Source organism: Ixodes scapularis, unplaced genomic scaffold (assembly GCF_016920785.2).
Source record: "Ixodes scapularis isolate PalLabHiFi unplaced genomic scaffold, ASM1692078v2 PGA_scaffold0__279_contigs__length_252992795, whole genome shotgun sequence".
NCBI lineage: Eukaryota > Metazoa > Arthropoda > Arachnida > Ixodida > Ixodidae > Ixodes > Ixodes scapularis.
In genome coordinates, this window is record NW_024609835.1 from 50,059,812 (window position 1) to 50,087,511 (window position 27,700).

Below are 27,700 nucleotides of genomic sequence, written 5' to 3' on the forward strand. Positions count from 1 at the left end.
TCGCGAGTACATACTCGTATGCTCGGAAATGAATGCGCGCGCACGTTCATGTGTGTGTGCATGTGTACGCGCGAGCGCTCACGTAAGCCCAAATTCCTTCGCAATAACTTAGATATATCCACGCGCCATGAATCCTTCAAATGTCCTCTAGAGTTTAAAGCTCTTATTTTTGGCCGCACAGAGCGTGCACCAGCGCTCGAGTCAAAGATAGAAGTAGGTTTATATTAAGAAGGAGCAAACCCAATTTGGAAAAAAAAAAATAGGAAAACAAAGAAAGGAAATCATTTGCGCATAAATCTAGATCGGAGCACATTTTTTTCGAGAAGAAAGATGACAGAATCTCGGAGTCGGGAACGCGGGAGTGCTAACCCAATAACGATTATGCACGATTCGACGGCGCTTCTAAAAGTTGGTCTTCCAATTCCAAACCAACTTTATTAAAAAAAAACTATATATATATATATTTTTTACAAGCGCATCAATATATTGTAAGTAGAAAGATATGTCTCGTGGTCTCTAGCGAGGCAGCACTGCGATATGGAAATTAAACATTTGGGGACGTTTCTGTTTGATGATATTCCCCGGAGCCCGGAACGAATGCGTCTCAACTTGGCGAGCGGCCAAGTGTGGCAAGTCGAGACGAGTACACGAGGGACGAAAAATGCTTTGCTGATCCCTGCGTCGGTCGGTGCCAAGGACCCGCCCTGCTTGCACTATGCATGCGCTTCGGAAGGCAAACTCAAGGATCCAGAACGACCTCGAGTAGTGATAGAGTCGATATAAAGGAGAAAGCCGCTCTATTTATCCGCATTGCACCGCTATAGCCGCCGTAAACGTCAACATTTTGGTCCTTGAGTCGCTCACATTTTTTTGCGCGTAGTTAAAAAATGAATTGCCGAATCGAAATGCAAGCATATTTTGTATCAGCCATTGATAAAATAGTCTTATACATCGGTCTTACGATTTCGAACAATTTTGAACAAAATGATAACTCGTGCCCCTGTAAACGCGCACACCCACGCACCAGAGTATATCTGTGTGTGTGTATATATGTGTGTATGTGTGCGTGCAAGCGTGCGGGCGCGCGCGCGCGCGCGGACCAACCAGGAAAGGCTTTAATGATATGACTCTGATGAGACGTTATTTTACGTGGGGGCTTTGTAGAAGAGAAATATTTTGGCGCAAGGTGGATCATTTCTGCGTCTAGACTGTTCTGCCCTTCTTGCGCGTGAGAAGTATACACCGATCCCTAAAGACGTCAGCGCGACGTGCGCCCCGATGGTGGACTACTTGGTATTTGGGCATTACGTAGGAACGCTGACTGGCGGTAACGAGCAGTGTCGCGGAATCGCCACTCCTGAGCTGGAGTGATACCGTAGTCATTCTTAACTTTCACCCCCCGGAATGGAATATGAACAGAATGTCACCAGCATTTTCAGGGGTGGAATGGGAATAAAATTAGATGCCCTACACTCCGAGTGGAGTGGAATGAAATGGGCCAATCGGTTCTTAGTGTGAGCCGTGGCAAATTTCAGCTAGGCCCATTTCCTGCTGACGCAACACTAGTGCATGGTTAAAGTGAGCTTTAAAACATCTTTGGGCTTAAGGTGACTGATGACTTGGTCGTCTGACCGTTTCGTGCTCCTTCGCAAATGAAAGCGGTGCCCCCAGTGAAACAACCAAATTTGAAATGTTGTAGACGGACAGGATGTCGTTCTTTGCTGCACGAGACGTGCAAAATGGCTGTCGTGACCGTGCGTAATTAAAGCACCGCTCACGGGCCACGTGGCGGGGACAAAGTAATGCCGGCCGCCTTTCTTGGGTGCGGGCTTTCTCACTGTAAAGGCGTGCGCGGAACCTAAAGTGCCACAACTGGCTCATGTTTCCGCGCAGGGGTACTAGCTGATTCCCCGATGAGCGCGCGCGCGTCTTATTAATAAGCGCCCATGCACCATTCTAATGGCGTCAAGTGGAGCGTCTGCTCATGCGCCCTATCGATAGCAGCGCCACCGCAGCGGCGTGAGGTCAGCACCGCGTATTGGTTTAACGATGCACTGCAGCGGACGCTATATGAGCGACCTCAGCGAATCGAGTGCCGCGAATCTGTCACGTGCCTATAGGTGTACCTCGATCATTTTCTTCCTAAAGTCCCTTGATAAAATTCGCGTTTACAAGTACCGCCAGTCACGGGCGGCGGTACTTGTAAACGTGAATTTTATCACGGAACTTTAGCAAGAAAAGGATCGAGGTACACCTAAGCACGTGACAGATTCGCGGCATTTGCTTCCAAGCGCCGCTCGAGACACTGACCTCGTGCACTGGCGTATTTGACGCCACTTGCAAGAGAAGCGCAAACCCATAGAGGGGCTTTATTTTCCTAATATGTGCTGCCGCCTATTGGGCTGGCTGCAAGATTGCGTGCTTCCAAAACAGAATCGCAATCTTATATGTTGTACACAAAACTTCTTGACCAAACACTTTTCGCGGGGAGGAGCTTTTTTTTTTTTTTCGTTTTGCGTGTGCCAATAGCCACCGGCGCACGCTCTATAGACTGTGCTTCGTCTGCACGAGCACTCGTGCGTGGAAGGCGCTGTGGAAAGCCAGGCTATCGTGACCGCGATTTTTCCTCCAGTCACCGACAGCTCAAGAAAAGTGCAGGGCGAATCCTGAATATTTTATTGTCGCTTCACGGCCAATGAGATTGAGGCATCAGCCACAAAGAAGCCAAAGGACGAATCACGAAGTAAGATGCGCGGAAGCCACTCCCTGCGTTTCTTAAGTTGTCGGCGACTGTCTAGTGACTGGATCACGTAGGTATTTATCTGGACGAAAAAATGAGGATTAAGACAACACAAGGGCCACGTCGAAAGTTCGAACATCGGTACGAGTTACCAACTTCCCAACCAGGGATGAGCAGTATTTCAAATACAAGGATTTAAAATACGTATTTCAAATACTTTGTGTATTTTGCATTTGTATTTAATTACAAATTGGGTAATGTATTTGTCCTGTGTATTTAAATACTAAAACGTGTGTATTTCAAATACAATTGTAATTAAATACAATTTTGTGGGCGAAAATACATCCTTCAAATTTATTGTCACGACTCATTTTGGTCATCCTAAGACGTGTCCAGAGCAGGAAGAATACTACGTTCTGCACCGAATGCAGTGTCTCTCAATCAAGCACAAGCGTTTAGTGATTTTGTGATTACGTTGCTAGTCCAGGGCAAGAATAGTGACGAAATCGGCGTTCACGGGCAGCCTGGCTGAATAAGTGCCTGTGACAACTTGTGATGCTTTCCAGCCTGATTTCCGTCCATATTTTTGCTGGGAACACTCTAAATGCGCGGGTCGTCCAGATTTTCGTAACTGGTGCGAGTTGCAACAATCAACAATTCTCTTGCTTGTGCTGCGCGTCTTGGTCGTCTCGGTTCTTTGTTGGTCTATACCACTGATCTCAATGAGAATTGCTGGATCGCGTTTGCCCGCTCTGAGAATGCGGTCACTGGCGGCCATCTTTAGGTAGAGTTATATTACCTCTAGCCAAGGTACAGCTCTTGCAGCCACTGTAATCCATCCATGGCAGACAGCGTTTTGGCAGGTGTGGTGGCAGGCCGCCGTCAAAATAGGGTGGGTGATATTTCGTGCTTGTTTGAAATTGTTTGACGAAACATGTTTTTGAAACCCGGCGTGAACGGTAGCCCGATCTTTGAGGAACCGGTGAAAGTTTCACGAAATCACAGCACCGGGGGAAAAGCAGCACAGCTCGCATCGAAAGCCGCATCCAAATTAGCATCAAAAGCAGACGCCGGAACGGAGTGTGCTTTCGATGTGGGCTGCGCTGCTTTCCCCCGGTGATGCGCTTTCGTGGAGCTTTCTCCGGGCCCTCAAAGATGAGGCTACCGTTCACGCCGGGTTTCAAAAGTCTGCGTCGTTGAACAACTTGAATCAAGCACGAAATATCTCCCACGGTACAGTGTACTAGATCTACCACTATTTTATGGCACTCGGCCGCCATTGCGCTGTCCGCAATATTACTATGATGGCTAGAGATGATATAACTCTACCTAAAGATGGCCGCCAGTGACCTCATTTCGGTCCATAGGCGGAGCTGGTCAAACGCGATCCAGGAAATAGACATAGAGATCAGTGGTCTATACCAAAATGTAATCGACAAAGAAAGTTGCTTGAATCTCTCTACTTTTTTCACCTATTACGTCCAAGCTGATTACTTTTTTTGTGATTATATTTATATTATGTTACTAGAGCCTCCCACACTAACTCCGGAGTGTGCGATGCAAAATTAAAATGAGATACCCAGAAACCCGTTGTAGGTGCCCGCAAGTTTTGAGGAATGTATTTGTAGAAGTATTTGGAGGAGACCAAATACATTTGGTTGTATTTGTATCTTGTACTTAAATGTTTTTTTGGAAATGTAATTAGATTTGTAATTAAATACATTTTTGACGAAGTATTTTGTATTTGTATTTCGATACATATTTGCCTGTATTTTGCCCCATCCCTGTTCCCAACAATCACGAGCACAAGTCGCCTCGAACATCGTCCAGCTTCGCTTCTCTTCTAGGAGGAGAGCTGTTGTATTCGCGACTCCAGCTCGTCACTCGCCCTCCCGCGGCGGAAAAGGGAAGCGCTCTAGCGAGGGTCCCCCGATCCTCCTGCTCAGCGGGCAGGGCGCGACTGCTCGCGATCATGGCTCGCGAAATGGAATTTCCGAACGCAAGCAACACTATTCATTGTCTCGGTATGGGATTGTACCTTATTAGAGATTTCTAGTATTTCGCATAGAAGCAAACGTAAGCGCTCTGCGTTTGCGTTAGAGTTGCGTGCTCCAGGCTATGCATGCGCGTCGTCGCCAAGCTCCAATCCAAGACCGCCATTTTGTGCACGCGCAGTGTAGAACAAGCAACGCAAAGATACAGCGCTTGCGTTCGCTCGTATACGTCATACTAAAACTCACTTCTGTTTCACCGGTTTCCAAAGTCAACAAAACATGTTGCAGTGAGCAGACGGACAAGCGGGTAAGCGTTCCTTCGAACTGGAAAGGCTGAAATTGGCGAAACGACGGCGCATAAAAATTAAAGAAGCAAAATGTTCTAAGCAAATTAAGATATTAAAGAAAAATAATAATCCATTTCTTCGTAATTTTGGGGCATTTGGTCCGGAAGGTCTGACGGCGACTTTGGAAGTTTTGCCGATTATCAAAAGTCGCGACTTTGATAGCTTTACCCACTACAATTTGTGTAATTTTGCATGGATTTCTCAGATTAGCTAAGGAATGTTTTCATTTATTTTAGAGTATTTTTATTGAAACTTGTTAATTAAAAATGCTGCCATTGGCACCAGTGATGATGATTTACACATTTTTTTGTGTTATACTTGTTCGCGCATTTGAAATTAGATAATAAGCAACAAACTATATGAGGGCTTGAAAAACTACGTATTAGCATATCTTAATTGTATTATTATTATTACTACAAATTGCTGCATTGTAGGCTCACCATTTCAGACAGTTCACAAAAATACGCCATTCAACCAGTCATTCCAAAGCGGTCTCATTTTGTTTTCTTTTTAGCATCTAAAATCAGACATCGTTATCAAGATAGACAAACAGTCAAACGTTGTATGTATTATTAAGTCCTATGCGTCACGCGTTGCCTTAAAAAAACACGCACACTTCTCCTGTCTAACTCGGATTTGGTCCGTGGTTTTTTTTTTAGTGAGAAAGCGTTTCCAAATTTATACATTTTGTCACCATATTTCAAACTCATCATCCGTGGCGATATTTAGTAAAATTCTGATTGATTCTGTTATTCTTGTGTTTGAAAGTAATGTTAAAGCAATCCATCATCTATATATCCCCCAACCCATTAAAAGGCCCGCAGCTCATTATTTCACATGACAAGTATCCAAGCGACAAAAGGGTAGCAAAACGTACAAATATCAGCACTGATTCTTTTTCAACAAATGCAATATTTTATATTACCTCTAAAGGGTATGAAAGACCCTGTCGTTAAAGGGACATATTGGAGACGTGCAACCCCCAAATATTTTTTTTTTTTTGACGAACAACTTCTTTAATTCAATAATTACGTTGTGAGACACATCTTGAGTTTTGAAAGAATCCGAAATTAGCACCGATTCCAAAAAAAGTTATTCAAAATAGACGTTAGTTTCGGTTTCGCTCCAGACTTAAAACGTCCCCCCCTGGCGTAAATATTACGCTAAACACCGTTTTTGTTTTCAGGATAATGAGGTGACTTGTGCTCATAACACCCTAGCTTCCTCGTATAAGCAGGAATAATCTGTGTAGCTCAGTGAAGCTAACACACTAGACAGGCTCAGCAACTGGTATACCGGCACGCATCTCCGACCCTCACTAAAACCGCCATTCTGGAAAACGAGTGGCGCCACCTATAGTGAATTGGAGTCGCGAATAGTGACTGGGCTGTCTAGGTATTTCTCTGGACAAAAGAAGGAGGTTGAAGAAAATGACGGGCCTAAGGTACTCCGGTTTCTACAACAACATACCAACGCGCACAACTGATATATGATATAGCTTACAGCGATCGAAAATGAAAATAAGAACGAGGTTTAATTTTCGCGAACGAAATCGGACGTTTCGGCATCCCTAACCTAGTCATGCCCTCTTTGGCATTAAATTGAAAAAAAAAAAAATTGGAGGTAGAAATAAACGAAACAAAGGCGCAAAAAGAGGGAGAAAGAGAGAGACTTACGTCGACGTAGACGCCGGACAGTCTGTAGGACTGGGCGGGAGGACTCTCGCTGGGCAGGTAGCGGAAGAACTCCCGGTGGCTCTTGTACCACTTGACCGAGTACAGATCGTCCGACTCCAGGTCGAAAGAGCAGTTTAGCCATACCGGGTCACCGCGGATCACCACGCTCGGCATATCCAGCCGCACGAGCCGGAGACCCCTCGCGGTCCCTGCAACCGAACGAAACACTCGTGAGGAAGAGCGTCGGATATCTCGCACGATTCAGCAGAGAGGTCTGCAACGAAATGAGCCCGCGGAAGAATATCGCCGTCTCTAGAGATCAGAGTTGCTGACAGCTAAAATAAACCCAGGGTACGGCGAGCCCCGATCATAACATCATCGACCCGCAGTCCAACGAGACTGCAGCATTCGACGACGAGAGCACCGAAGAAACAATCACGAAGGGAGAAGCTTGAACCATGCTTTTCTTATTAAGCTTTCGGTGGCTGCATATACGCCACGAAATAAGGAGCGTTGACTCTACCCGCAAAGCAATGGGGAGAGCCAGTCGCTGCCATCTACGTATTTTCAGCCTCGTCATTGCCGAGCTTCCTACCGAGCTTGCAGCAGCAATTTGCTCTCCCATATGCTTGACGGGAAAGCAGACGCTCCAGGTTTTCCTCGAGCATCATTGTGGTTTACATTTACTCGATTTCTAGTAGCTTTTGCGTGAAGACAATACGTTTCACGCGAACGTATTACGTCGTCTGAACCAAGCTCAAATTACCGAGCATGCTTCGTGGCTGCCAGCTTTCTCCAAGATGAATATTTTGAAATAGCGGAGAAGACGCGAGCGTGCTGGTGAACTATCGACATCTTGAATACCCGAGTCTAAAAACACAAACGTTGACATCCTCGCAAAATCCCACTTATACCCAATTACACGGGCACCCTTAACGACAGTTACGTGTGACTAAGATCAGACGTAAACTGCGATTGAGGGCGTCCGACGGGCATCCTAAATCGCAATTACTCTCAAGTATGGTTAGAAGTTACTGTCTATACTGAAGCCTATCTACTCTGGCACCCTTAACCACACTTATGTCGAACCTCAGTCAAACTTAACTGCGGTTGAGGGGCGCCCGTGTGATTGGGGTCTCAGGGTGCTTCCACAATTCTATTTTTTTACGAAGCTCATGAGGTTTTTATGCGTTCAAGGTTTTATTTTCTCGGTGCCAAAAACAAATTATGCTTAACTTCAAATTAAAAAAAAAATAAACATTTTCATTTAAAATTTTTTTTTTCCCGTCGAGAGACTGTGGGAGAAGAGGAGAGGAGAGCGCGAGGGGACGTCAAAAGCCCGAGCTCTGATTGGACAGATTAGTGGGTAGACCTAAAGCTAGCTGCCTTTGTCTCCACTGCACTAGTCGAACGCGTTCGGATGCAAGAGCCAAACGCCGGACGCCGGCGTTCCGCGCTCTAACGCGTTCGACGAGTGCAGTGGAGACAAAGGCAGCTAGCTTTAGGTCTACCCACTAATCATTATAGTCGAAGCTCGGCGTTCTGACGTCCCCATGCGCTCTAGTCTCCTCCTCTCCCTTATGGTGAATTCCACTCGTAGATCTGGAGCGCTTTCCAAAATCCGCGAGGGAGGCAAAATTCCGCTCCGTGGGACCCGCTCCGAATCGACGAGGGGAAGATAAACTTGCATTTCTGGAGCGACCTCCCCCACACCCCTCCCCACCCCTTCTCCCTCCGCCGTACAGAATGGCCGCTGCTCGAACTTGACAAGCCCACCAACGCCTCAGCCGGCTGATCTTTCCGACGACCAGTGACGACTGTCACTGCTTAGCTGCAGAAGTAACACGCGACACAGGCCGGGCGAAATTATACGTACCGCGGCGCACTCACAAATAACGAAGACGTCCGCGTTCGGCACCGTCACATACCTTTCGGCCGCCTCGAAGCGGCGGGGCACGGACATGCAGCGATTGCCAGCGGTGGAGTTCAGATTTGTAGTACGACTTTAATAAACACAGGTAACAAACCATCACTTGCGCGGTCGTTGCCTAACCACTTCTTGCTTTATTTCACGGGAAAACGCCGAGGGAATGCAGTGTAAAAAGGTAAACAATCACTGGCTGCAAAATGAATAGGCCTAACCTTGCGTCTGCTTCCGGCTTTTCTGTCGTTCTTCCTCTCACGATCACAGACGTCAGCGCTTACGATTTGCCACGCTCCACATTCCCGGCTTTTTATCCCTGATCTACGCGAGGTAGAAGCGTTCGAGCCGTCACAATCCAGAGTAAACAACCGACGCACCCGAACAGATCCAACTCCACGACCCGACCGGCCCGCCGATCTCCCCAACCTCGCCGCGCATGCGCACCGCCGATTTAGACGGAAATCACGTGGGCCGCTCTGTCAGCTTCCGGAGAGATCCGTGAAAACCCGCAGAGCAAGCTCGGCGGAGTTTGGGGCGCTCCGTGGAGCGGCCGCTGCCAGAGATCTACGAGCGGAAGATGACCAACTTGAGCCAGATCTGCGAGCGGAATATGCGCGCTCCAAATGGAGCGCTTTTGGAGCGCTCGATATCTGCGAGTGGAATTCACCATTAGTTTCTTCGCCCATAGAATTTCTCTACTCTGGAAGTTCTCAATGTCGGCGAACATGCACAGAATATTTCTTTCTTTATACATGTCTTCGGTGTTAACGTATGCGGCTGCACACACTACTGATTAATCTCCTCGCGCGTTGTTACCGTTTTAATTATTTTTTTATTTATTCGCAGATGCTTAATGCCTTGTGAACTCAGTGTGCACTCAATTTAACACAAACTCACACAGCGCATTTTCGGTTTTTATTTCCTAAATTTTTTTGTGTAGGATACTCAACAAAGTGAATGCGGGCAGATCTGTAACAATTCGTTGTAAAGCTGTAAAGTATATATATATATCGAAGCAGCCGGTCGGTCTGAATAGACTTAAACTCGCGCTTGTTAAACTGTCGAGGTTTGAATGCAGACGTACAAAATTAGAGGGCGTCTTTCTTAACGCACGCCCGAGACGCGATATAATTGCCTCCCCAAAGTCTCTTTGCACGAATCCATATACTTGGTTTCGCTATAAGCCCGAGCGCGGTCGAAGCCTACAAGACAAACAAGCAGATACACACACAGAGACTAGCGCCTGATTGGACGAACCGGAAGATGAGCACGCGCAGAAAGCAATACCACCGAGAAGACAAAAGGCCTGCGAATGATGTCATCGTTAATAGTCCCTCCCGAAGTGGAAAAAACACGCTGGAGCTCGACGAGAGATGCCACAAGGCGGGCAGACGCGTCCGTCTTGGCGTCGCCGCGCCTTCTAGCGTCGCACCCGTTGCGGAACGCTGCGAGACGCGTCGGCGGCGATGCTGACGCAAGCTATAGGTGGCACTGCGTGGGTCCACGAGTGATGACGTTTTGGGGTTAAAGGCCCAGGCCTTTGGTCATTTGTTACCTACAGCGCCCAAATGGCATTACAGTATAGGAGCGGTACAGATATAAATACCGTTCAGGCATATATTAACCTATAACGTTCAGGCATAGAATAACAAAACACATATGATCCCCCGTTTAGACATATAAAAACAAGCACATATATAACAGCGTTTAAGAATAACAAAACAAAAGCCAGCACACAAATTTCTGTTTATTTCTTTTTTTTTTTACGTATTTTTCAGGGTCACTATTTTATGCGGCAAACTATTCCATTCATTTAATGTCCTTGATGGAAAATAGTTACGTAACTAACAAATCAAATTCTGATATGTATTACCGAACTTTTAGTTCGTGAAACTTAAAACAATTTAGACAGATATTGGTTTTTTTTTTTTCGCTTTTGGTAAATTATAAAAAATTCCGGGTCTTTGTTTTTCTAAGTGCTAATGCAGAAAGACGGTAAACGCTGCGAGGTTGCGCTTTCGGCGCTGATTAACCCCTTGGCTCGTTCCGTCGGCTTCGCAGGCACTTAAGGTAAAACGAAGTGTAACGTGTATAATGTGTATAATGCATAATGCTTAGTGACGCTGCCGGGCATTGACCAGAGATGTATACTACAGCGAACAAGGGAACGGCGGAGGGAGTCTTGCGGGGCTTGTCGAAGCCCGACAAAAGTGCGGTCCGAAGCCAGACGCTCCCATGGCCGGCCGTGAGTCATCTACTTGTAGGGCTGTGCTCACGGAGCTTTCGTGGAACGGGAAGTGGTTTGAGTGGGGTGGAAACGGACGAGCCACCGCTCATAATTATATGACGAGGGACTGGTCTTGATGCGCTTGTTTTTATTGTTCATTCACCCTGAATTAGTAAATAACGAATTTGTTTCTGCGGAGGTATAAAAACAGCTATAAACAATAAGCATCTGTACATGTTTATAGCGTCCGGTATAAAAAAACATATTGTTTTCTCGTTGTTCGTTAACACATTTGGGGATGTTTATTTAACTTCGGGGGATCTGAATTGTTGATCGACGCGGAGTTATTCGAGTTAACACGGAACAAGCGGCAATCTTTCTACGCGAATTTTAAGGCCAAAGTAATAGGTTTGGCGGATGTCGTTCATCGGGCTGAAAAAGGAGAAATACTGGTGACCCAAATAGTCGAATTACCTGCGTTCTACGCTAACTTACTCATTAAGGCTTACAGCTTCATTTTATTACGTGTAATAAGATATAAAGGAAGATGGGCGAAAGATTTATTGTTCGGAATCAAAAAGGAATAAAAACGCTGGTGGGGAATGGAGAACGGCAAATCTGAAAATGTTGCTGTTAGCTTTCTGGAACGTTTTCATTCATGCCACGACAAGCAATCTCGCGCAGTTTTTTCGCATACTCTAGTTGTATTAATAAATGCATAAAAATAACACAGTGTAGAAATATTGTCTTTCCATGGCGGGGAAGAACCTGAACAAATATAACAGATGGGAGTTAAAGAGAAGCGGTGAATTTCATATGGTTAACGCATTGGTTTGGGAGCAATTTTGTAGAAACAAGTTGAATAAAATATAAAGAGAGCGAGCTGTGTGTGTCGTGGGTGGCACCAATGAAAAGGTGGAAAAATTAAAACAAAATAGTTGGAGAATGATTAATCGACAGACAAGTTCATCGAGGTACCAGTAAAAATAACTTGGTATCGTCAGTCGGCGTCTTGTGTCTAAAAAGTGGTTGACCTAGAAAGGACCTCCGTGGGTGGTCTCTTCTCTCACAAATAAGAACACCACAGACGATGAGTTTTCGAAACACGAGATTGGCCTGCCACAATATGGCGACACTGGTTCATGCTGCAAGTAGAAAATTTACTCAATACGATACGGCTGCAAGCCTGCGGATTTTAACGTGTGTTACGCAGTAGGGATATGCACGACCACTCGCCCGTACGATGCTTATTCGGATAAAAGCAGGCAGGGGGGGTTAGGGGGAACGATTGAGCAAATGATCTCTGGATTCTACAGCTCGAACCTTTGCTCTTCGTGTCCAGAGCACACTAAACACCCCCCCCCCCCCCCACACACACACACACACACGCGCACATACAAAATTTTATTATGTATTTTTTTTTTATTTACAGTTGGAAATAAAACAATGCCATAAATACGAAAGGTGTAGTATATATACATATGCTCATATGGCAAAGGTTAACCAACATCTACAACACGCCTGATACAAAAACAAATTTGGTTACACTTTAAATTAAACAGACATTAAAAAGGACACCGTGGCAACAAATTTACAGCGCATTAATGCTAAAAAAAATCTGTGTGTTAAAGTAAAGAGAGTAAGTGTTTACAGATGCTTACAATGTCATTAATATACACAATCAACAGGAGTGGGCCAAGTATACTGCGCTATAGAATGCCATACTTCAATAGTTGCAACAAAGAAAAATAACCTTTTTACATTAAAAAAGATGTAAATGAAGAAACAATAGTGGACACGAGTCTTCTCGGGAGGAGTAAGTCGTGAAAGACGAGAACGGCAATTACAAGGTGGGCGAAACAAAGAAAAGAGAGAGGAAGAAGAATCGGCCTCGACGTGGGAATGTAAAGCGTTTCCCATGCGATTAGATAGTATGATACGTCAAAAGGCGCAAATAGGAACAGAGAACAAAGGAAAAGCGTTAAAATATGTGCGGAGCGCCGCTCATTCAGCTGTGCTGTTCGGTTCAGCCAACCGTCTTGAAATGGGACACCAGCTGCCGTTTAATATTCGCAACTTTCAGCGATGGCGGTACCGGGGTGCTAGAATCACGCTCCCTAGTAGTGCACAGGACGGACCGAATCGCAATTTCAGTCCGCGGACCGTGTTCCACGTGACCGGCACGTCACCTATTCCTGCGATCCGCGCCTCGTCCACGGACGAACGGACTGATAAAGTCGAGCGCCTCTTTCACTTGCGGATTTTTGGCGGAAGATTGACTTGAAAAGTGCTTAGTCTGGCAACGGTACAATATTTTCGTGTTTTTTGTGTTTTTTTTTTCCGGACTATTAAAGCAAAATGGCGCATTGTTGTGTTTTGTGCGTTCGCTGGTTCATTTTGTAGCGCGATTTTTGGTTCCACACGTGAAAGAAACTGCAGGAGCTTTGTCCGGTTGACGCGACGCAGGTTCCGGTATTCCTCCGGGTTCTAAGCATTGGTCAAAACCCCTCTAGCACGCCGCGATAATTCTTGCACGTCCAGAACTTTGTCGCATTTACGTCGAACCCTTCTCGAGCAGGACCACGCCTGCGTCACTGTCATGCCTTGGGTTTAGCTAGTAGCGCTTTCGAGCGAAGCCTATCACGGTGTTTTGTCTCGATCTGCACGTAACAGCGGCATACGATTCTTTATCGTGATAGCAAACGTCGATTTTGGCAATGTGGGTTGGCGAACAGGTTCGTTCAGTCCCCGCTGTCGTCTACTCGCCCTCTCTCTCGTGTGGATGCGCTTGGGAGACGGACGAACCGCGGACATGTCGTCACATGATCAATCCGTCCGCGGATGAGTCCGTCGTGTTAATCGACCTTACAGCTCCGGGACGATCGACTTCAGAATAATGATGCTTGCTTACACCTTCCTGACGTGCAAGTGTGAAGAGTAAGGCTCTTATATCTGTCGCATTTAACAAAAAATAGACTTACTTATGCGTCACAGAGCCCCAGCCTCGCACGGCTGTTCTGCAGCAACCATCCAGATGACAGCTATTTCGATAGACCATATCAATGTCCACGGCTGCTTCGCTTCGTTGTTAATCCCCGAAGAACTCTCCCCCCTCTCCCCCCCCCCCCCCCAAAAAAAAAAAAAAATACCGATGTTTTTTCGTTTTTTTTTACTCTTGTTGGCAATCTTCAAGTTTTCTTGTCTTTAAGATAATTTTGCTTGCGGCCGTGTATAACACGTTTTCATAAATCCGGTTACACTTACAACCCTTTTTTTTGTATCTTTCGTTTAAGACTCCCGGCTGAGGTCAAAAACTTTAATGGTTATCAGTGAGTACAGGTAAGGTAATGCAGTTGTCTAATGTAAGAACAAAACTTGCAGTTAGCAATAAAAAAATACAATAACAAACACACACACACACACACACACGAAGTTAACCGAAGCTGGCAGGTTAAGAGACTCAGGAGGGGAGAGTCCCAAGCATAACATTATTCTCCACAGCTATTTAGATTGCTGAATTAGCCGTTAAGAACCCCGAAGGAGTCACGAAGCCAAAATGGTGAACCAAACAGAGCACGGCCTGCGTTTCTGATGCTGTATGTGACTACAGTAGGCGGTTTCTCTAAGAAACTTAGCATTCTTTTTCTGGGTTGCCTTGAAAAAAGTGAAAGGAAATGTCTGTCATTCTGCGTCTTCTACAAATTTCCTTCTCAAGTTTACAAGTGAAAGGTGATAGGCTAATTCCTAGTGTTATGGTGAATGATTTATAGTATTGATGCAGTCCTGAATGTTTCCGCACACCGCTTATAATGCTCGTCAGAAATCGAAAAAGAGCTATAGCTCAATCTTATTAATACTTAGCATTAAAGTAGGTTACGCTGTATGTTTGAAAACACGCTCTCAGAGTTAAGTTATAGAACCAAACTACAAAGTATCACTGACCAGTGTTGGTGGGTGCGAGGCCGCCATTGACATTTTTAGTAGAGGAGTGAGCCGCAGTGCAAAATGCTTAATTACCTCGTCGTATTTGCTGCGCGGTGCGAAAAGAAACCAAAGTGCTCTCAGACTTTTGGCCTCCCGTCAGCATTCTATATGGCAAGACGGACTGAAACAAAATATTGACCCGCGTGTTTGTTTCAATACCAACTGCAATTATAGTTTTTTTTTTTTTACTGTGTGCTTTATTTACACAAATATTTGAGATTGCGATGTGTCAATGCAGTCGCAGAATAGAGAAATAATTTGGGGGCCACACATTCATGAAGCTTACGGGACTCGTGCATTCTGCGAAGGAAATCTTAAATATTTTGGACGAATTTATAATGGCCAACTTTTGAGTACTACTTTGCTTGTTTTTATTTGCCAGTTTCCATTAGCTTCTATGGCTGAAAACTTGGCGAAGACATATAAAACTCCTACTGCGTCATCTTTGACTTCCCTGCGCTTATGATACATATAACGACTACTGAAGATTAGCTATAAGGTAAACATTTGTACCATATTCGATTGGACTATAGATGGTCTACACTGCCTAAAAACATCGCAAAGGCGAGGGGCAAAGACCGTCTGTCACTCAACTTCATAAAAACAAATCTAAAATACACGAACGCATTGATTGATGGACGCTACAACAAAAACAAGAATTGCTGCTTTGAATAATCTTCGTTTCCGTTTAACTTTCGCGATTACTGTCGCGTTTTATTTATTCGGTCCCACGAGGCATCAAACCTTACGTTTATTGCTTGCACCAACATAGTAGCAATCGATCATTTGGTTCGACGAACTCGACAAAAAAAAAAAAATAGCAGAAGTATGGTAAGCTGGGCCAGTTCTTATGATGACGTGGTGAACAGTACACCGCACAATACAAAAATGACAGAGAAAAGGAATATGTCTTTTTGTGCGCTGTGCTGTCCACCATGTCAAAAAACAAACAAAAAACAGACGAGTTTTTTATTTTCGTTTTGCTATAACCCCTGAAAGAAGACAAAAACTTAGCCAAGCGCGTGCCTCACTCCAAGCTCAAGAAGCATATCTTCCGTTCTGCAATCCGTCTCGCAGAAACACGGAGCCGTTATTTGGCCGCGTCTGCCTCCCGGAATGCCGATCGTCAAGAAAGCAAACACGCCCGACGGCAGGCAGGCGTCCTTATTGCATTCGTTGCTCCGGTATACATACGGAATGACGTTCCCCCTTTTCCCTCGCAGCCCGAGAACGCATTGGGCGCCCGTTTATGTATGGCTGGTCACTTGGCCTTGCACCCAGTCGTTTCGCCGGAGGAGAAGACACGTAGCCATTGTGCCTCCCGCGAACATTGGTGGACGGCATCTCATCTCTGGTCAGCTTTCGATCGTCAATATTAGATGGCGGGCTTCGGAAGACCGACGGGACTCTTTTCCCCGGCGAGTTGTTTGTCTCTGAAGCTCGACGATTATTCATCCGACGCTCATCTTCATATTTTTCCTTTTTTTTTTTTTTCCGTTTTTTTATTGAGTTAGGAATCCGTCTTCTTTCGTCAGACAAAAAGAGCAGGGTCGAAAGGATCGAATAGACCGACGGCAGAAAGACAGCGAAGAAGTTATGCATCAGAGCGCATGTATACAGTCCTGTCTCTCTAATATAAACACCTTCTCCCCCCCCCCCCCCCCCCCCCCCTCAAAAAAAAAATTGTGGCCATAATGTGAGTTGTTCATAATATCGAGACAAAAATGCGCGCATTGATTCGGTTCGCCCCCGAATATTTCTGTTTTATTCATAGTGTGGTATTTACATTACCGGGGCCCATATTAACGAGACGTCACTCTACAGTTCCGTATAAGAAATCACGTCGTCTGCAACCGAAATGACCTAATTTTCCTCTTTGGACATTAGAGGAATTCTATCTCCGGGAAGTACAAGAGACTTGTATGACATGTGTGAATAACTCGGCTGCGCATTGAACTGGTCCGAGGCAGTATAGTGTTGTGTTGAAGTAATCGGCCCCATTGCAGTAACAGGGCGTTCGAGGAGCGGATGAAGTAACATATCTTTAAAGCACTGTTCATATCTAGGGTATACAAAAAACTAATAGGTGGAGCTTCTAATGTTGATGTGGAAAGGATTTTTTGATTGAGTAACAAAATGAAGCCAGTTTGGTTAGTGTATTGAATATATGGCCGATCGGAGAGAAGAATATAGGTAGCTGCATGCGATACAAGAATGTGTAAGTAAATATAAAAGGCAGTGGCCTATATGTTACGTGTTTGATTGGGCAAAAGTGACGAGGACAGTCACAATTAAGCAGTCCCTGTAAACTTTAACCCCAAACACAAATAGACGAGTATATATTTAATAGTCCAAATGGAAGAGTAAAAAAAAAATCAGATGACTGCTTCCCATTGTAGAAAAGAAAGAGGAAATCGTGAGAGTGATGAAGACAAGACAAAGCATCGCCGACTAACATTTTTTTTTTAGCTTTGACCTAGACGCCGTAATAAACGGTACTTCTTTATACTCCATTGGCTACCCACACATACTTCTTCACAGTATTTTGGTGCCAAAACCCGGGACAAGATCTCCACAGCTTTTACCGACAAGAATCTGGCATTATAGATTGAGCCAGGTTCGGGGTGAGTCCTTGAAAAAGACGGAACATGTAAAGCTCAAGCAAAAAGTTCTTCGAACTCACGTGACCAGGCCGATGAAGGACGCAGAGAACACGTGTCAACAAGGTTCTCAAGCTTCCAGCAGTATACTTAACATAAATATAAGCTTTTTAAAAAAACTGATAAGTATGACAAGCTTAATTACCTCCTTTCGCCAACTGGGCAGTAAGTGGAACTAACTACTGCATGTGACTGCGACGATTGCACGCATAACCAAGGTAAGCATGGCTCTAGCACAACAATCACCTGCCACTACCTTCCTGGCAATTCCAACAACGCAGTCCATGGGTTCGAACAAGAACTCAAGCGACAGATCTACGCAAGTGTAAGTGTGCGACGACCAAAACTGGAATTGGCATATTGTTTGTGGCGCTAGAGACTAGTGACAAGCATTCTGGTCGCAGTGTGAGAGAACTATTCACAACAACGTAAACATCAGGAAGAAGTTATCCGACATGACCTCGCTTCTAAAAGGTGAAGCAAAAAAAGCCATTACGAGACTAAACTAAGAGAATAATGCTACAACGATGGTATAGGTATTCTGCAGGAAAGGTATGGCGACAAGCAATACGTGATGCAAGAACATGTTCGCAAACTTCTGGTCATTAACTCCATCAGGTCGACAGACGACATCAAGGAGATGCGCAGGCTATACGACCGACTCCAGGTTCACATAGAGACTGAATTGCTCTCGAAGTCAACACTGACACCTGTTGCTATGTTGTTTCACAATATTCAGCGAGCCCTTCCGGAAGAAGTGGCGCTTCACCACCATCGAGAAATCGCCTTGGACAAGGCATTACAAGGGAGCAGCAGCTCGTCAGAACGTCCGACAACATCCGACGTCACACACACACATGCATTGCAATCGCTATTAACGCTTCTCAAGGTAGAGGTGCCATGTAAAAGTAAGATCAAAGCGACGAAAAATTATAGCTTGGAAGACAAACCTCTCCGAACAAACAAAACTAAATCTTCTTCGGCAGCCGTTCGGTCAAGCAGTGGTCAGAGCTTCAACTGTCGGTTTTGTTTGAATCAAGAACATTCAATGTACGACTGCCATTTTATGAAACCATAGCAGAAAATAATGCATGCAGTGTTACTGAAGGAGAAACGTTGCTTTCGATGCCTGAAACTAAACCGCCCGGGAAAGAATTGTAGGAACAACGACAAATGTAAATAAGGGACGTCATTCAAGCGTCATAGGCGATCCTCATTATTGATCCCACAAAGCATAGGGAAACGACATATCAGCGGAGAAGCTTGAAAAAAGAGGGGCTGGTTCTTTCGATAGCACAAACGACAGTGCTATGGTTGCCCGAACGTCAACGAAATCCAGTATATTGCTGCAGACGGCGATCGGCGAGTGCTCTGGCACAAAAACAGCTAAAACAACACGATTTCTTTTTATAGCGGTAGTTAAAGAACATTTATTACCAAATAGTGAGGGAGCCGAGGGTGAAAGACGAGGCAGAGGGCACGTGACAGGCGGTCGGCGGAGAAGTCACGAGCTGGTGCGAGACACTGCGAGCCGAGCGAGGCTGGAACGAAGCAGGAACTACGGGGCCGGGCTGCCTGGCCTGACCATGGCGAACCCCGGAGCGGTCCACCAGCGAAGTTCGAAGTCCGGACCGGTGGAAACGGTGAGCCCTGGCCATATGATCTGGGCTACGACGATCCCGGGGTGGTTCCGCAGCGAGACTCGGGCAGTGATAGCCCGGGACAGCCAGCCTACGCAGCGCTGGCGTGGGAAGGACGATCCGCAGGCCTGGACACGGACTCCGACTGTGAGTTCTGATCGACGGGCAACAACAAGGGTCGGCGGACCCGGACTGCCGGCTCTCGACGACGGGCAACCGGAAGGTACAGTAAACCCATTCGCTGTCTTCTCGTTGCAGTGTATCACTCCCTGGGTGACGAGCGGAGCGCATACAGATCGGGCGGCTATTATTAGTAGAGAAATCTTCGCATAGAACCCCACAAGAGCTATCTCATAAGCTTCAATGCACGTATGTAGGATGCGAAAATCTAACCTTAGAGGAAATACATCCGAGTGCTAATTTCAAAGAGTTCTCGCGTCACCGAACGGGGGGCAAGATAAAACTACAGCTGTAAGCAATGAAAGTTGATGCAAAATGCATAACTAAGCTTGACAATCTGAACCAAGACAGACGCACTTCCCATGGAAGAAAAAAGGGTGCCTGTAGGTGTTCTAACAGGGGCTTGTCATTACTTGGATGTGGTTACAGTGCATGTAATAAAATTGTGTGAAACTTTGATGGTAGTATAGAGACGTTGCTGGGATGATCTCTTCACAGATGGGTTCCCATAAACTTGACACAGTTTGAATGTTTACATCTTATTTGCAAGGTGTCTGTGGACGAGTCGGAGACCTTAGTCATCCTCAAGATGTTTTGGCAGACGAAAGATACTGAAGCGGCGGAGTACAGACCAACATAAAAGAAAGGTACCCTAAACAAAACCGCTAGAATCGCCCATCTACGTTGATGATTTATTGACAGCTGCGGACAAAAAAAAAGCACTAATATACCAGGAATCTAAGGATATGTATATTCAAAAGGGCGTCAGTAAATATTTGAAAGGGTTCATCTTATAATCCGGAAATAAACTCAAGCTTTGAAAAACCTGAGGATGACCCAAGCATGTTTGTCAACTCCACAAACTCGCTCAAGGTGTTAGGACTGTCATGGGTTCCACATGATGATTCCATCTTGTTTTTGACAAGTGATACCCTTAAAGGAGCGGTGCAACGATATTCAATTGGAATGTTTTTCTCTCTACACGAGCTTACTGGCACACCTGGGACATAAGGATACTCACACGCAACGCCATTGGCCAAGAAACTCCTTTGTTGCGGTGTAATTTCAAGGACAAAAGCGATCATTTTCATTCAATCTCTCCTTTGTAAAATTTGATGACGTAACTCGGGGATCGCAGTACACCCAAGTGACGATATTTGAATGCGGTTCATAGATTGGACCCGAGCATTGCGTGGGCACTCGACTTGGGCTCGTGACAATTGCTAGCTCGAGAAGCATTCGGGTTGTGACCCGTGTCCAATCGCTGCAACGACGACAACAGCCGAGCCATAACAATGTCTGGAACTCAGCGCGTGTCCTGCGCTTTGCCAACCCCAGCGCGTGGCTATGATCAACACTGGCGGCATATAATCGGCAACAGATCACGTGGCCGCTTGTTCTGGCTGCGAGTTGAGGGGGTGAACGCTGCTCGTTTTTCTTTAATTTGTTTCTGGGACTTCTATTGCGTGGGGTGAAAAACGAACGCGTGTTTCATAGGTCATTAACGTTAGGGATCCGTTTTAAGCGGCATTTGCGCAAAGTACAAAAATTGTTGCATCGCTCCTTTAAGCAGTGGCAGACAAAAAATGAACACAAAAGTATCTGTATTGCAAAAAGCTGGAAGCTTGTACCACCCAAATGGAGTTTGTCACCCCAATCTCTTGTTTCGCCACAATCTCTTGTTCCAGGAGATCGGGAAAAGGAAGTTAAACTAGGGCGAGCGGTTGCCCGAGGAAATTCGGACCACTTGGGATTAGTGGTACAAAGATTTGGCATTACTGGAAGAGATTAGAATACTAAGATTTTGTGGTTACGGATTATTAGGTATAGTGAGAACATACGTGTTTGGCATGTACTTTCCTGCGCGAGCTCAGTAGCTTACGGTGCAGCAGCTTACATTTGTGTGGGAGACAAAGAGCACAGCTGCATATTGAAACTGATTGTTGCAAAACGCCGGGTAGCGCCCATCAGGATGGTCACTCTACTTTGGTCAGAACTGATGGTAACAGTGGTGGCTGCTAAGGTGTATGCTTATATTGCAGAGCATTTCCATTGGGTTATTGATTCAGCACATTTATGCACGGATTCAATGATTTCTATTTGTTTGATTTCTGGTAATATCAGCTAGTTGACACCGTTTATCAGAAATTGGAAGGAAGAAAAAATATCGCCGATTTCTTGACTAGGGAAATATTGGCTAAGCAACTAAGCAATAATAAACTGTGGTGAAATGGCCGGGACTGGATTCGTCAAGGGCAATCTACTTGGCCTCACTAGAACGCAAGGAAAGAACGACATAAAATCGAATGAGCTTGGAAACAAAGTAGATTTCGGGGCTTTGAAGACAAATGAAGAGAAAAGAGATTGTAGGGCTTTGAAGACAACAACACAACGTTTGGTATTAGTGACTAAACTTTAAGGTTACAGCTCGGTTGTGCGTTTATAGCGAGTCCCAACATACTGCGCTATGTGAATAACGTAATAAGGAACTAGTGCAAAATGGAAGTGTTAACCCTAAACTAACTACTGAAGGCAGAGAAATACTGGGATTAAGATTTCAATTAAAACAATTTCAATGCAAGCATTGCATAACTGAACGCTAAGAAAAGCTTATCTCAAACATCGACCATAAAATACCGTTCTTCGTTTCTTGATCAAGATGAAAATGTTACGACTGAGAGGGCGACTACAGAACAGCTAAGTACCATATTGTCAACGTCATTCCTTGATTCTTTCTAAGACTAGTCATCTCGCAACTCTTCTTGTGCAGCTAAAACATCTCTATCAGGATTTTACATGCCAGAGTTAGGGATATGTTGACACTAGTTGGAGAAAAATATTGGGTAACACGAGCGGTTCAGTTAGATAAGAAAATCACCGGACGTCGCACCACCTGCCAGAGTCATCCCAGAAGCCTAACGGCAAAGGTAACGGGTCGCATCTTTCCAGAAGATGCCTTTGAAGTCACGGAAATATATTTTGCGGGACCGCCATTACTGAGACTGAAAAGAAGCCGTTCAACAGACAATGCTTTTATCACACTCTTCACGTGTGTAGTCACAATAGCTACCCACTTGAAACCAGGTATCAGACATTACTACTCAGAGTTTTTTGCAGGCTTTCCATCGCTTCGTATCCAGACGCGGTACCTGCCGTTGCGTGTGTTTCGACAATGCACTTTCCTTTAAGGGGGGTGCAAAGGAACCCGCGGACTTTGGACAACTGTAAAAGATGAAGAGGTACAAAACTATTCTTCGAATTCCATGATTCAATCGAAGTTTATTCTTGAGCAGTCTCGCTGTTGGAGAAGATTTAATGAAAGACTGGTGAGGTCTGCCAAGGTCTCCCTACGCAAGACAGTGGGATCGAAGTTGTAGAAGTGTCAAGGCCTCCCAACTGTCTTGAAAGAGGAAGAGGGTATGGTAAACTCGAGACCGATCTCATGAGTATGTAACGAGTCAGGTGAACAGGAAGCCTTAAAGCCCACGCTTTTTCTAATCGGGAGGCACCTAACCACGTTGCCACTTGCCTTGACAAGTTACCAAAGTTCATCGTCAATTCCTTTGCGGTTATACTGGCATAGAAGACAGGTACAAAGTGAGAAATTCTTGAAAAGATGAGCGAAAGAGTGCCTTACAAAACTAGATATGCGAGGAGGGCTAAAAACTCGCCATCCTAGAGGTTAAAAAGTTGGCGAATGGAGTTTGTCACTGACAAGGCCCTGACTATTGTGAAAAATTGGTAAAACCAAAGAAGTTTTTCCTGGCCAGTTCAGCTGCTGCGTATGACTGAACTTACGGACAACGCTCAAGTAGCCAGTTCAACTGCTGTGCCCCATTGAAATCAACAGTTAAATCAGCTGTGAGCCTGCGGGGAAGATGTAGAAACTTGAAAAGAAACCGTGAGAATGTTGAGGACGAAGAAGAAAATCGCCAACTAGTCGTTTTTTTTATCTTTGACCAACACGCCGTAATAAACAACCTGTATTACTACTCCGTGGGTCTCACACAAATAATATGTCACACTACTCATCGCTAATATTTGGACAATTATTTCACAAGTGACTGCTCTGATCACGGAAGTATTCAAATTTAAATTATTATTGGAATAATTAAAACAATAGATCTCACTGATTAAGATTACTTCCATTTTACATGGAATTTAGGCCCACTATATTTGTGCCATCGGTTGCTAGCCTCTTGGTTTAATGTACGAAAAAATATTTTTGGCACCAAGTGTACCCACATTTTTAGCTCATTCGATGACTTTATCGTTGCAGCAGGGATTAACATTTTTTCTTCTCAATTTTCTTCGGAAATTCGAAGAGAGATAAGCTCTACGGGGCAAGGTACAGGCTCTACGGATGATGGGAAGAACAGTCCACGTCAATTTATGTGTTGTCTACATTGTGCCAGGGGCAGTGTGCGACCGAGCATTTTTCATTAAGAGTACGGGCTGCCAATAACGGCTTGGTGTCAACGTCTTGTCGCCCTTCTTTGAACGCCTTCAGAGTGGTACACCTTCCTTGGTGATAAATTTATTAATAATGCGTTGTTTCCCATTTGGATGATGTGCTTTTTCGCTCATATACCTTTTCGCTTTACCGAACTTCAAGCTAGGACATCAATTACTTTTTCGATGACATGTAGATTCCAGAGTACCATTATATCGAGGACCTATACTCTGCTCAGAAATTGGTGTTGGTTCCTACATTCGGGTTAGGATCCAAACGTCCCAAGGCCGGGTTCGTACGGCTACATAGCACCGCGGACAACGTGAACTGAAATACACGATCCGATCTTTTTCTGCATCTACGGTCGGCACAAGTTATATTATCTCTAAATTTGTCAAAACTTTCATAGTACGGGACCTCAACTACGTATTCCGTGTCTATATCGGACCACAGCCTTCTCAAAAACTGGCAGATACGCCAAAAAAGCAGTGTTGGGTAGAGTACATCTAAGGAGGTACTTCAAGTAGAGTGCAAAGTAAATGAGACGTGATGTACTTTAAGTAAAGTAGTAAGTACACTGGGAGCAATGTACTTGAAGTAAAGTACAATAAATACAATGTAATTTAAAAGTAAAAAGTATTTTAACACGATCTTTCATGATGTGCTTTAATTCCTCTATACAGTGATTTTTTAACTGGTATGCATTGCCCAGGGGTAATCAGGGGTGCATGACCTATTATCAAAAACAGCGGCGAATATTTGATAAATTCAAGTGGCCAAAGAGTAGTTATTTTCAGGAATGGAGCCAAATTCAAAAGTCCTTCTTCCGAATTTGGTGCCGCCTGCACTGAATTGTTGCACCCAAGTGGGTTAAATGTACTAAAAGAGAGCATAACGTCAGCCCCGTAGCTTCCGCAAGCAATCCTCTCATAGAGGAATGTCCTCTTTTTAATGAAAAAACAAAAACAAAAAAACAGTGAGCGTGAAAGCCAGCTAGTGATAATTGATCATAATGTGACACCTGAGATTGTGGTGCAAAAAATTAAGGAGCTTTCAAGTCGAAGAAAAAGACGAAAGAAAATGTCTCAAAAGATTGCGAAGTTCTCCTCTCTTGTCTTTTTCTTCGTCTTGAAAGTTTAATTTCTCCGCACCACAGTCTCAGGTGCTAGATTATGATTAATTCTACTCTCCTAATATTTGAAACCTCCTCGCTTGCGCTGACCGACCGAGAAGTAGCGAGAGTTCAAAAAGCTACGGGAAAGCCGCCCCCAGAGCAAACGGAGCGATGCGTCGTCTGCTCACGTTTTTGGTGAGGGTAGAATATTCCTCCCAGTTTTTTTTCGGACTTGACAAAGCATCATTTAGTGATAAAAATTTAAAAAAAAAATGTGGAAAATGGACTTTGAGGTCGGAAATTGTACTTTCATCGGAAAGTACCAGAACAAATATTTTAAGTAATGTACAAGTACATACTCAGAGAATGTACTTCAAGTAAAGTACAAGTACATACTCAGAGAATGTACTTCAAGTAAAGTACAAGTACATACTCAGAGAATGTACTTCAAGTAAAGTACAAGTTTCCTAAACATACTTGAAGTAGTACTTTAAGTACAATGTACTTAAAGTACTTCCCAACACTGCAAAGAAGTACGAAGAACTTATTCAGCTCATAATGACATCGATAGCGCGTGTCAATCAGACCACGAGGATTATCCGAATCTATTACGAAATCAGCCCTCTATATATCTTTGGTTCAAGTAGGTCACGTAGCCTCTGCGATACGTACGGTTGTGAGCAAGATAAGCTGTGCGCGGTAACGACTTACCTAAAAATAATCGTAGTTAAAAAAAAAGCGCGTTTATACTTAAAATTCCCGTTTTCAGTTCGTTTTGAGCAAGTTGACAGAAGCCTACAGCGGAATGAAGCGCGTTTGCATGATTTAAGTCAAATTTGTTCGATTTAAATAAGATTAATTCGATTTGAATCACGGTTGCAGGAACATAGTGATTCTATATGACTAGATGCACTTGTAAACATGGAAGATTCATTGATAAATACGTTTCATCACTGGTAGTTATAACAATGCAGAAAAATATTTACTGTAAATTAAACGTACATTTTAATTAACAGCCATTTATTTATCTCATACTAGGACGTAAAAGAAAATTAGCCTGCTGTCCTAGATTAAAAAGCCTTATTAGCTTTTTCGTTTGCGTTCTTATTTGCTTGCAGCAGAATATTACTTTTAAACTTATTTTTTTGTATTTTGCTCCCGCATTTTGATTTGCTTGCTGTAGGATATTATACGTAACTGACCGAAAAGGTAAAAAATAAAATAAAAAAAAAGCTCTACGGTTCAATTTGCTTAGAAGAGCACTTCTCTTTGACAGTGTTCAGCCTTATATAAATCTTCCTCTCTGGATGATCTTTTTTAAATCATAAATATATGCAAATAAAAGCATCGCATAATGACCATATGGAAAATAACGATATATTTCCGGGCTTATTTTCGCGGAAGAGGTTTGATTTATATTATTATAGCAGAACCGATCTGATTTAAATATTGATTTAAATCACGATTTAATCTTGATTTTTTATTCTCCACCCTGGTTAGCAGTGAGCATTTTTTGCGCAAGCAAACGCGAAACATAATGTTCACGCTCTGCTTCTTTAAAACCACTTTTCGCGAATCGCCGCCGAGCACTATATGCGTACCACGGCTACGACAACCCGATGAGCCACAGCGACCTTGTGACCGACTTGGACGATACCTTCTTATTTTTTGTTTGCCGTGTAGTCCTGTAATACAAGCGAAAAAATTACCGCGGATTCTGCTATACACGTACGTTACCGTACGAATCCAGTTCCTAAACTTCCCTAATCTTGCGACGCATAAAAAAACACACAGATACTCACACGCACAAAAAGCATAAGGTCCTTAGTGATTTATTGAAGCACAAGATATTGACTATATGGTCAGTGACAGCCTAAGAAATGTAGGGTGTGGTGAGTTTAGGACATCTCATTATCGCACAGCAGCCGATCATATTGCTGCATTCACCGGTAAGATCGCCAAAGAACCAATCAGGGAGCAAGAAGTGGGAACATGATAGGCCATGCCCCGAGTTTCTTTAAGCTGTCAGTGTAAACAAACAAGTGTACAGTTGTCTGGAGGCCGTCGCAAAAGGCGATGAAATGCCTGACAAGGTTGCAGCCCCCTCCCTGTTTTCATCACTCAGTGTGGCAAAGAAATAGGATAATATATAGTATAGTACTCTACACAAGACATAACATTAAGACAAAGCACAAGAAAACATAATGCCAAACGCACTCGGGCAGAAAAAAAAATCACTACTGATATAATACAAATAAAAAATACAAAACACAGTCAGGTTCCTTTTCGACGCATGCATATTAATGAAGTACATGGGATTAAAGCCCATCGGATTCGGATGTCATATAAAAGGACGGGTATTCGGTTGGTTAGTTTAAGACTGCCATTGTTAATGCGCAGTTTATTTCTGTCGTGTAACTGGTAGTTTTAAGAATATATTTATTTTCTTTCCAGACATACTGCTGGAAAAATGGTAAGTAGTTGGGTTTTCCTTTATTTTATTATATGTATGAGCAAACCGAACCTTTTTTTCTCGTTTGGTATTGTTTATGTTTAAAGCTTTTTTTTTTTTAAATGGAGCTGAATGGCTCCGGTACTGTACATTTTTCCTTAAACGTAGGACTCTTTTCTGCAATACGTCGTCTTTCCATATTTGTTTTTATTGTAGTACCCCGTGCAAGAAGGCAGTAGTGTAGGTGTGAGTGAACCATCGTAAAATATAATCGTGTCTTTATTCAACGGGGCAAAAACTGTTTTACTT

At 44.2% G+C, this 27,700-nt stretch overlaps 1 protein-coding gene across 2 annotated transcripts in view; it reads right to left on the reverse strand.

Annotated features, from left to right (window-relative positions):
- LOC8037991 (synaptogenesis protein syg-2) overlaps positions 1-27,700 on the reverse strand; it is a 264,704-nt gene that overhangs the window by 97,938 nt on the left and 139,066 nt on the right. For both annotated transcript variants that reach the window (XM_040503326.2, XM_040503324.2), the window contains exon 2: positions 6,758-6,966. In XM_040503326.2, the coding sequence (XP_040359260.1) occupies positions 6,758-6,966 (209 nt within the window). The remainder of the gene's footprint in view (positions 1-6,757; positions 6,967-27,700) is intronic.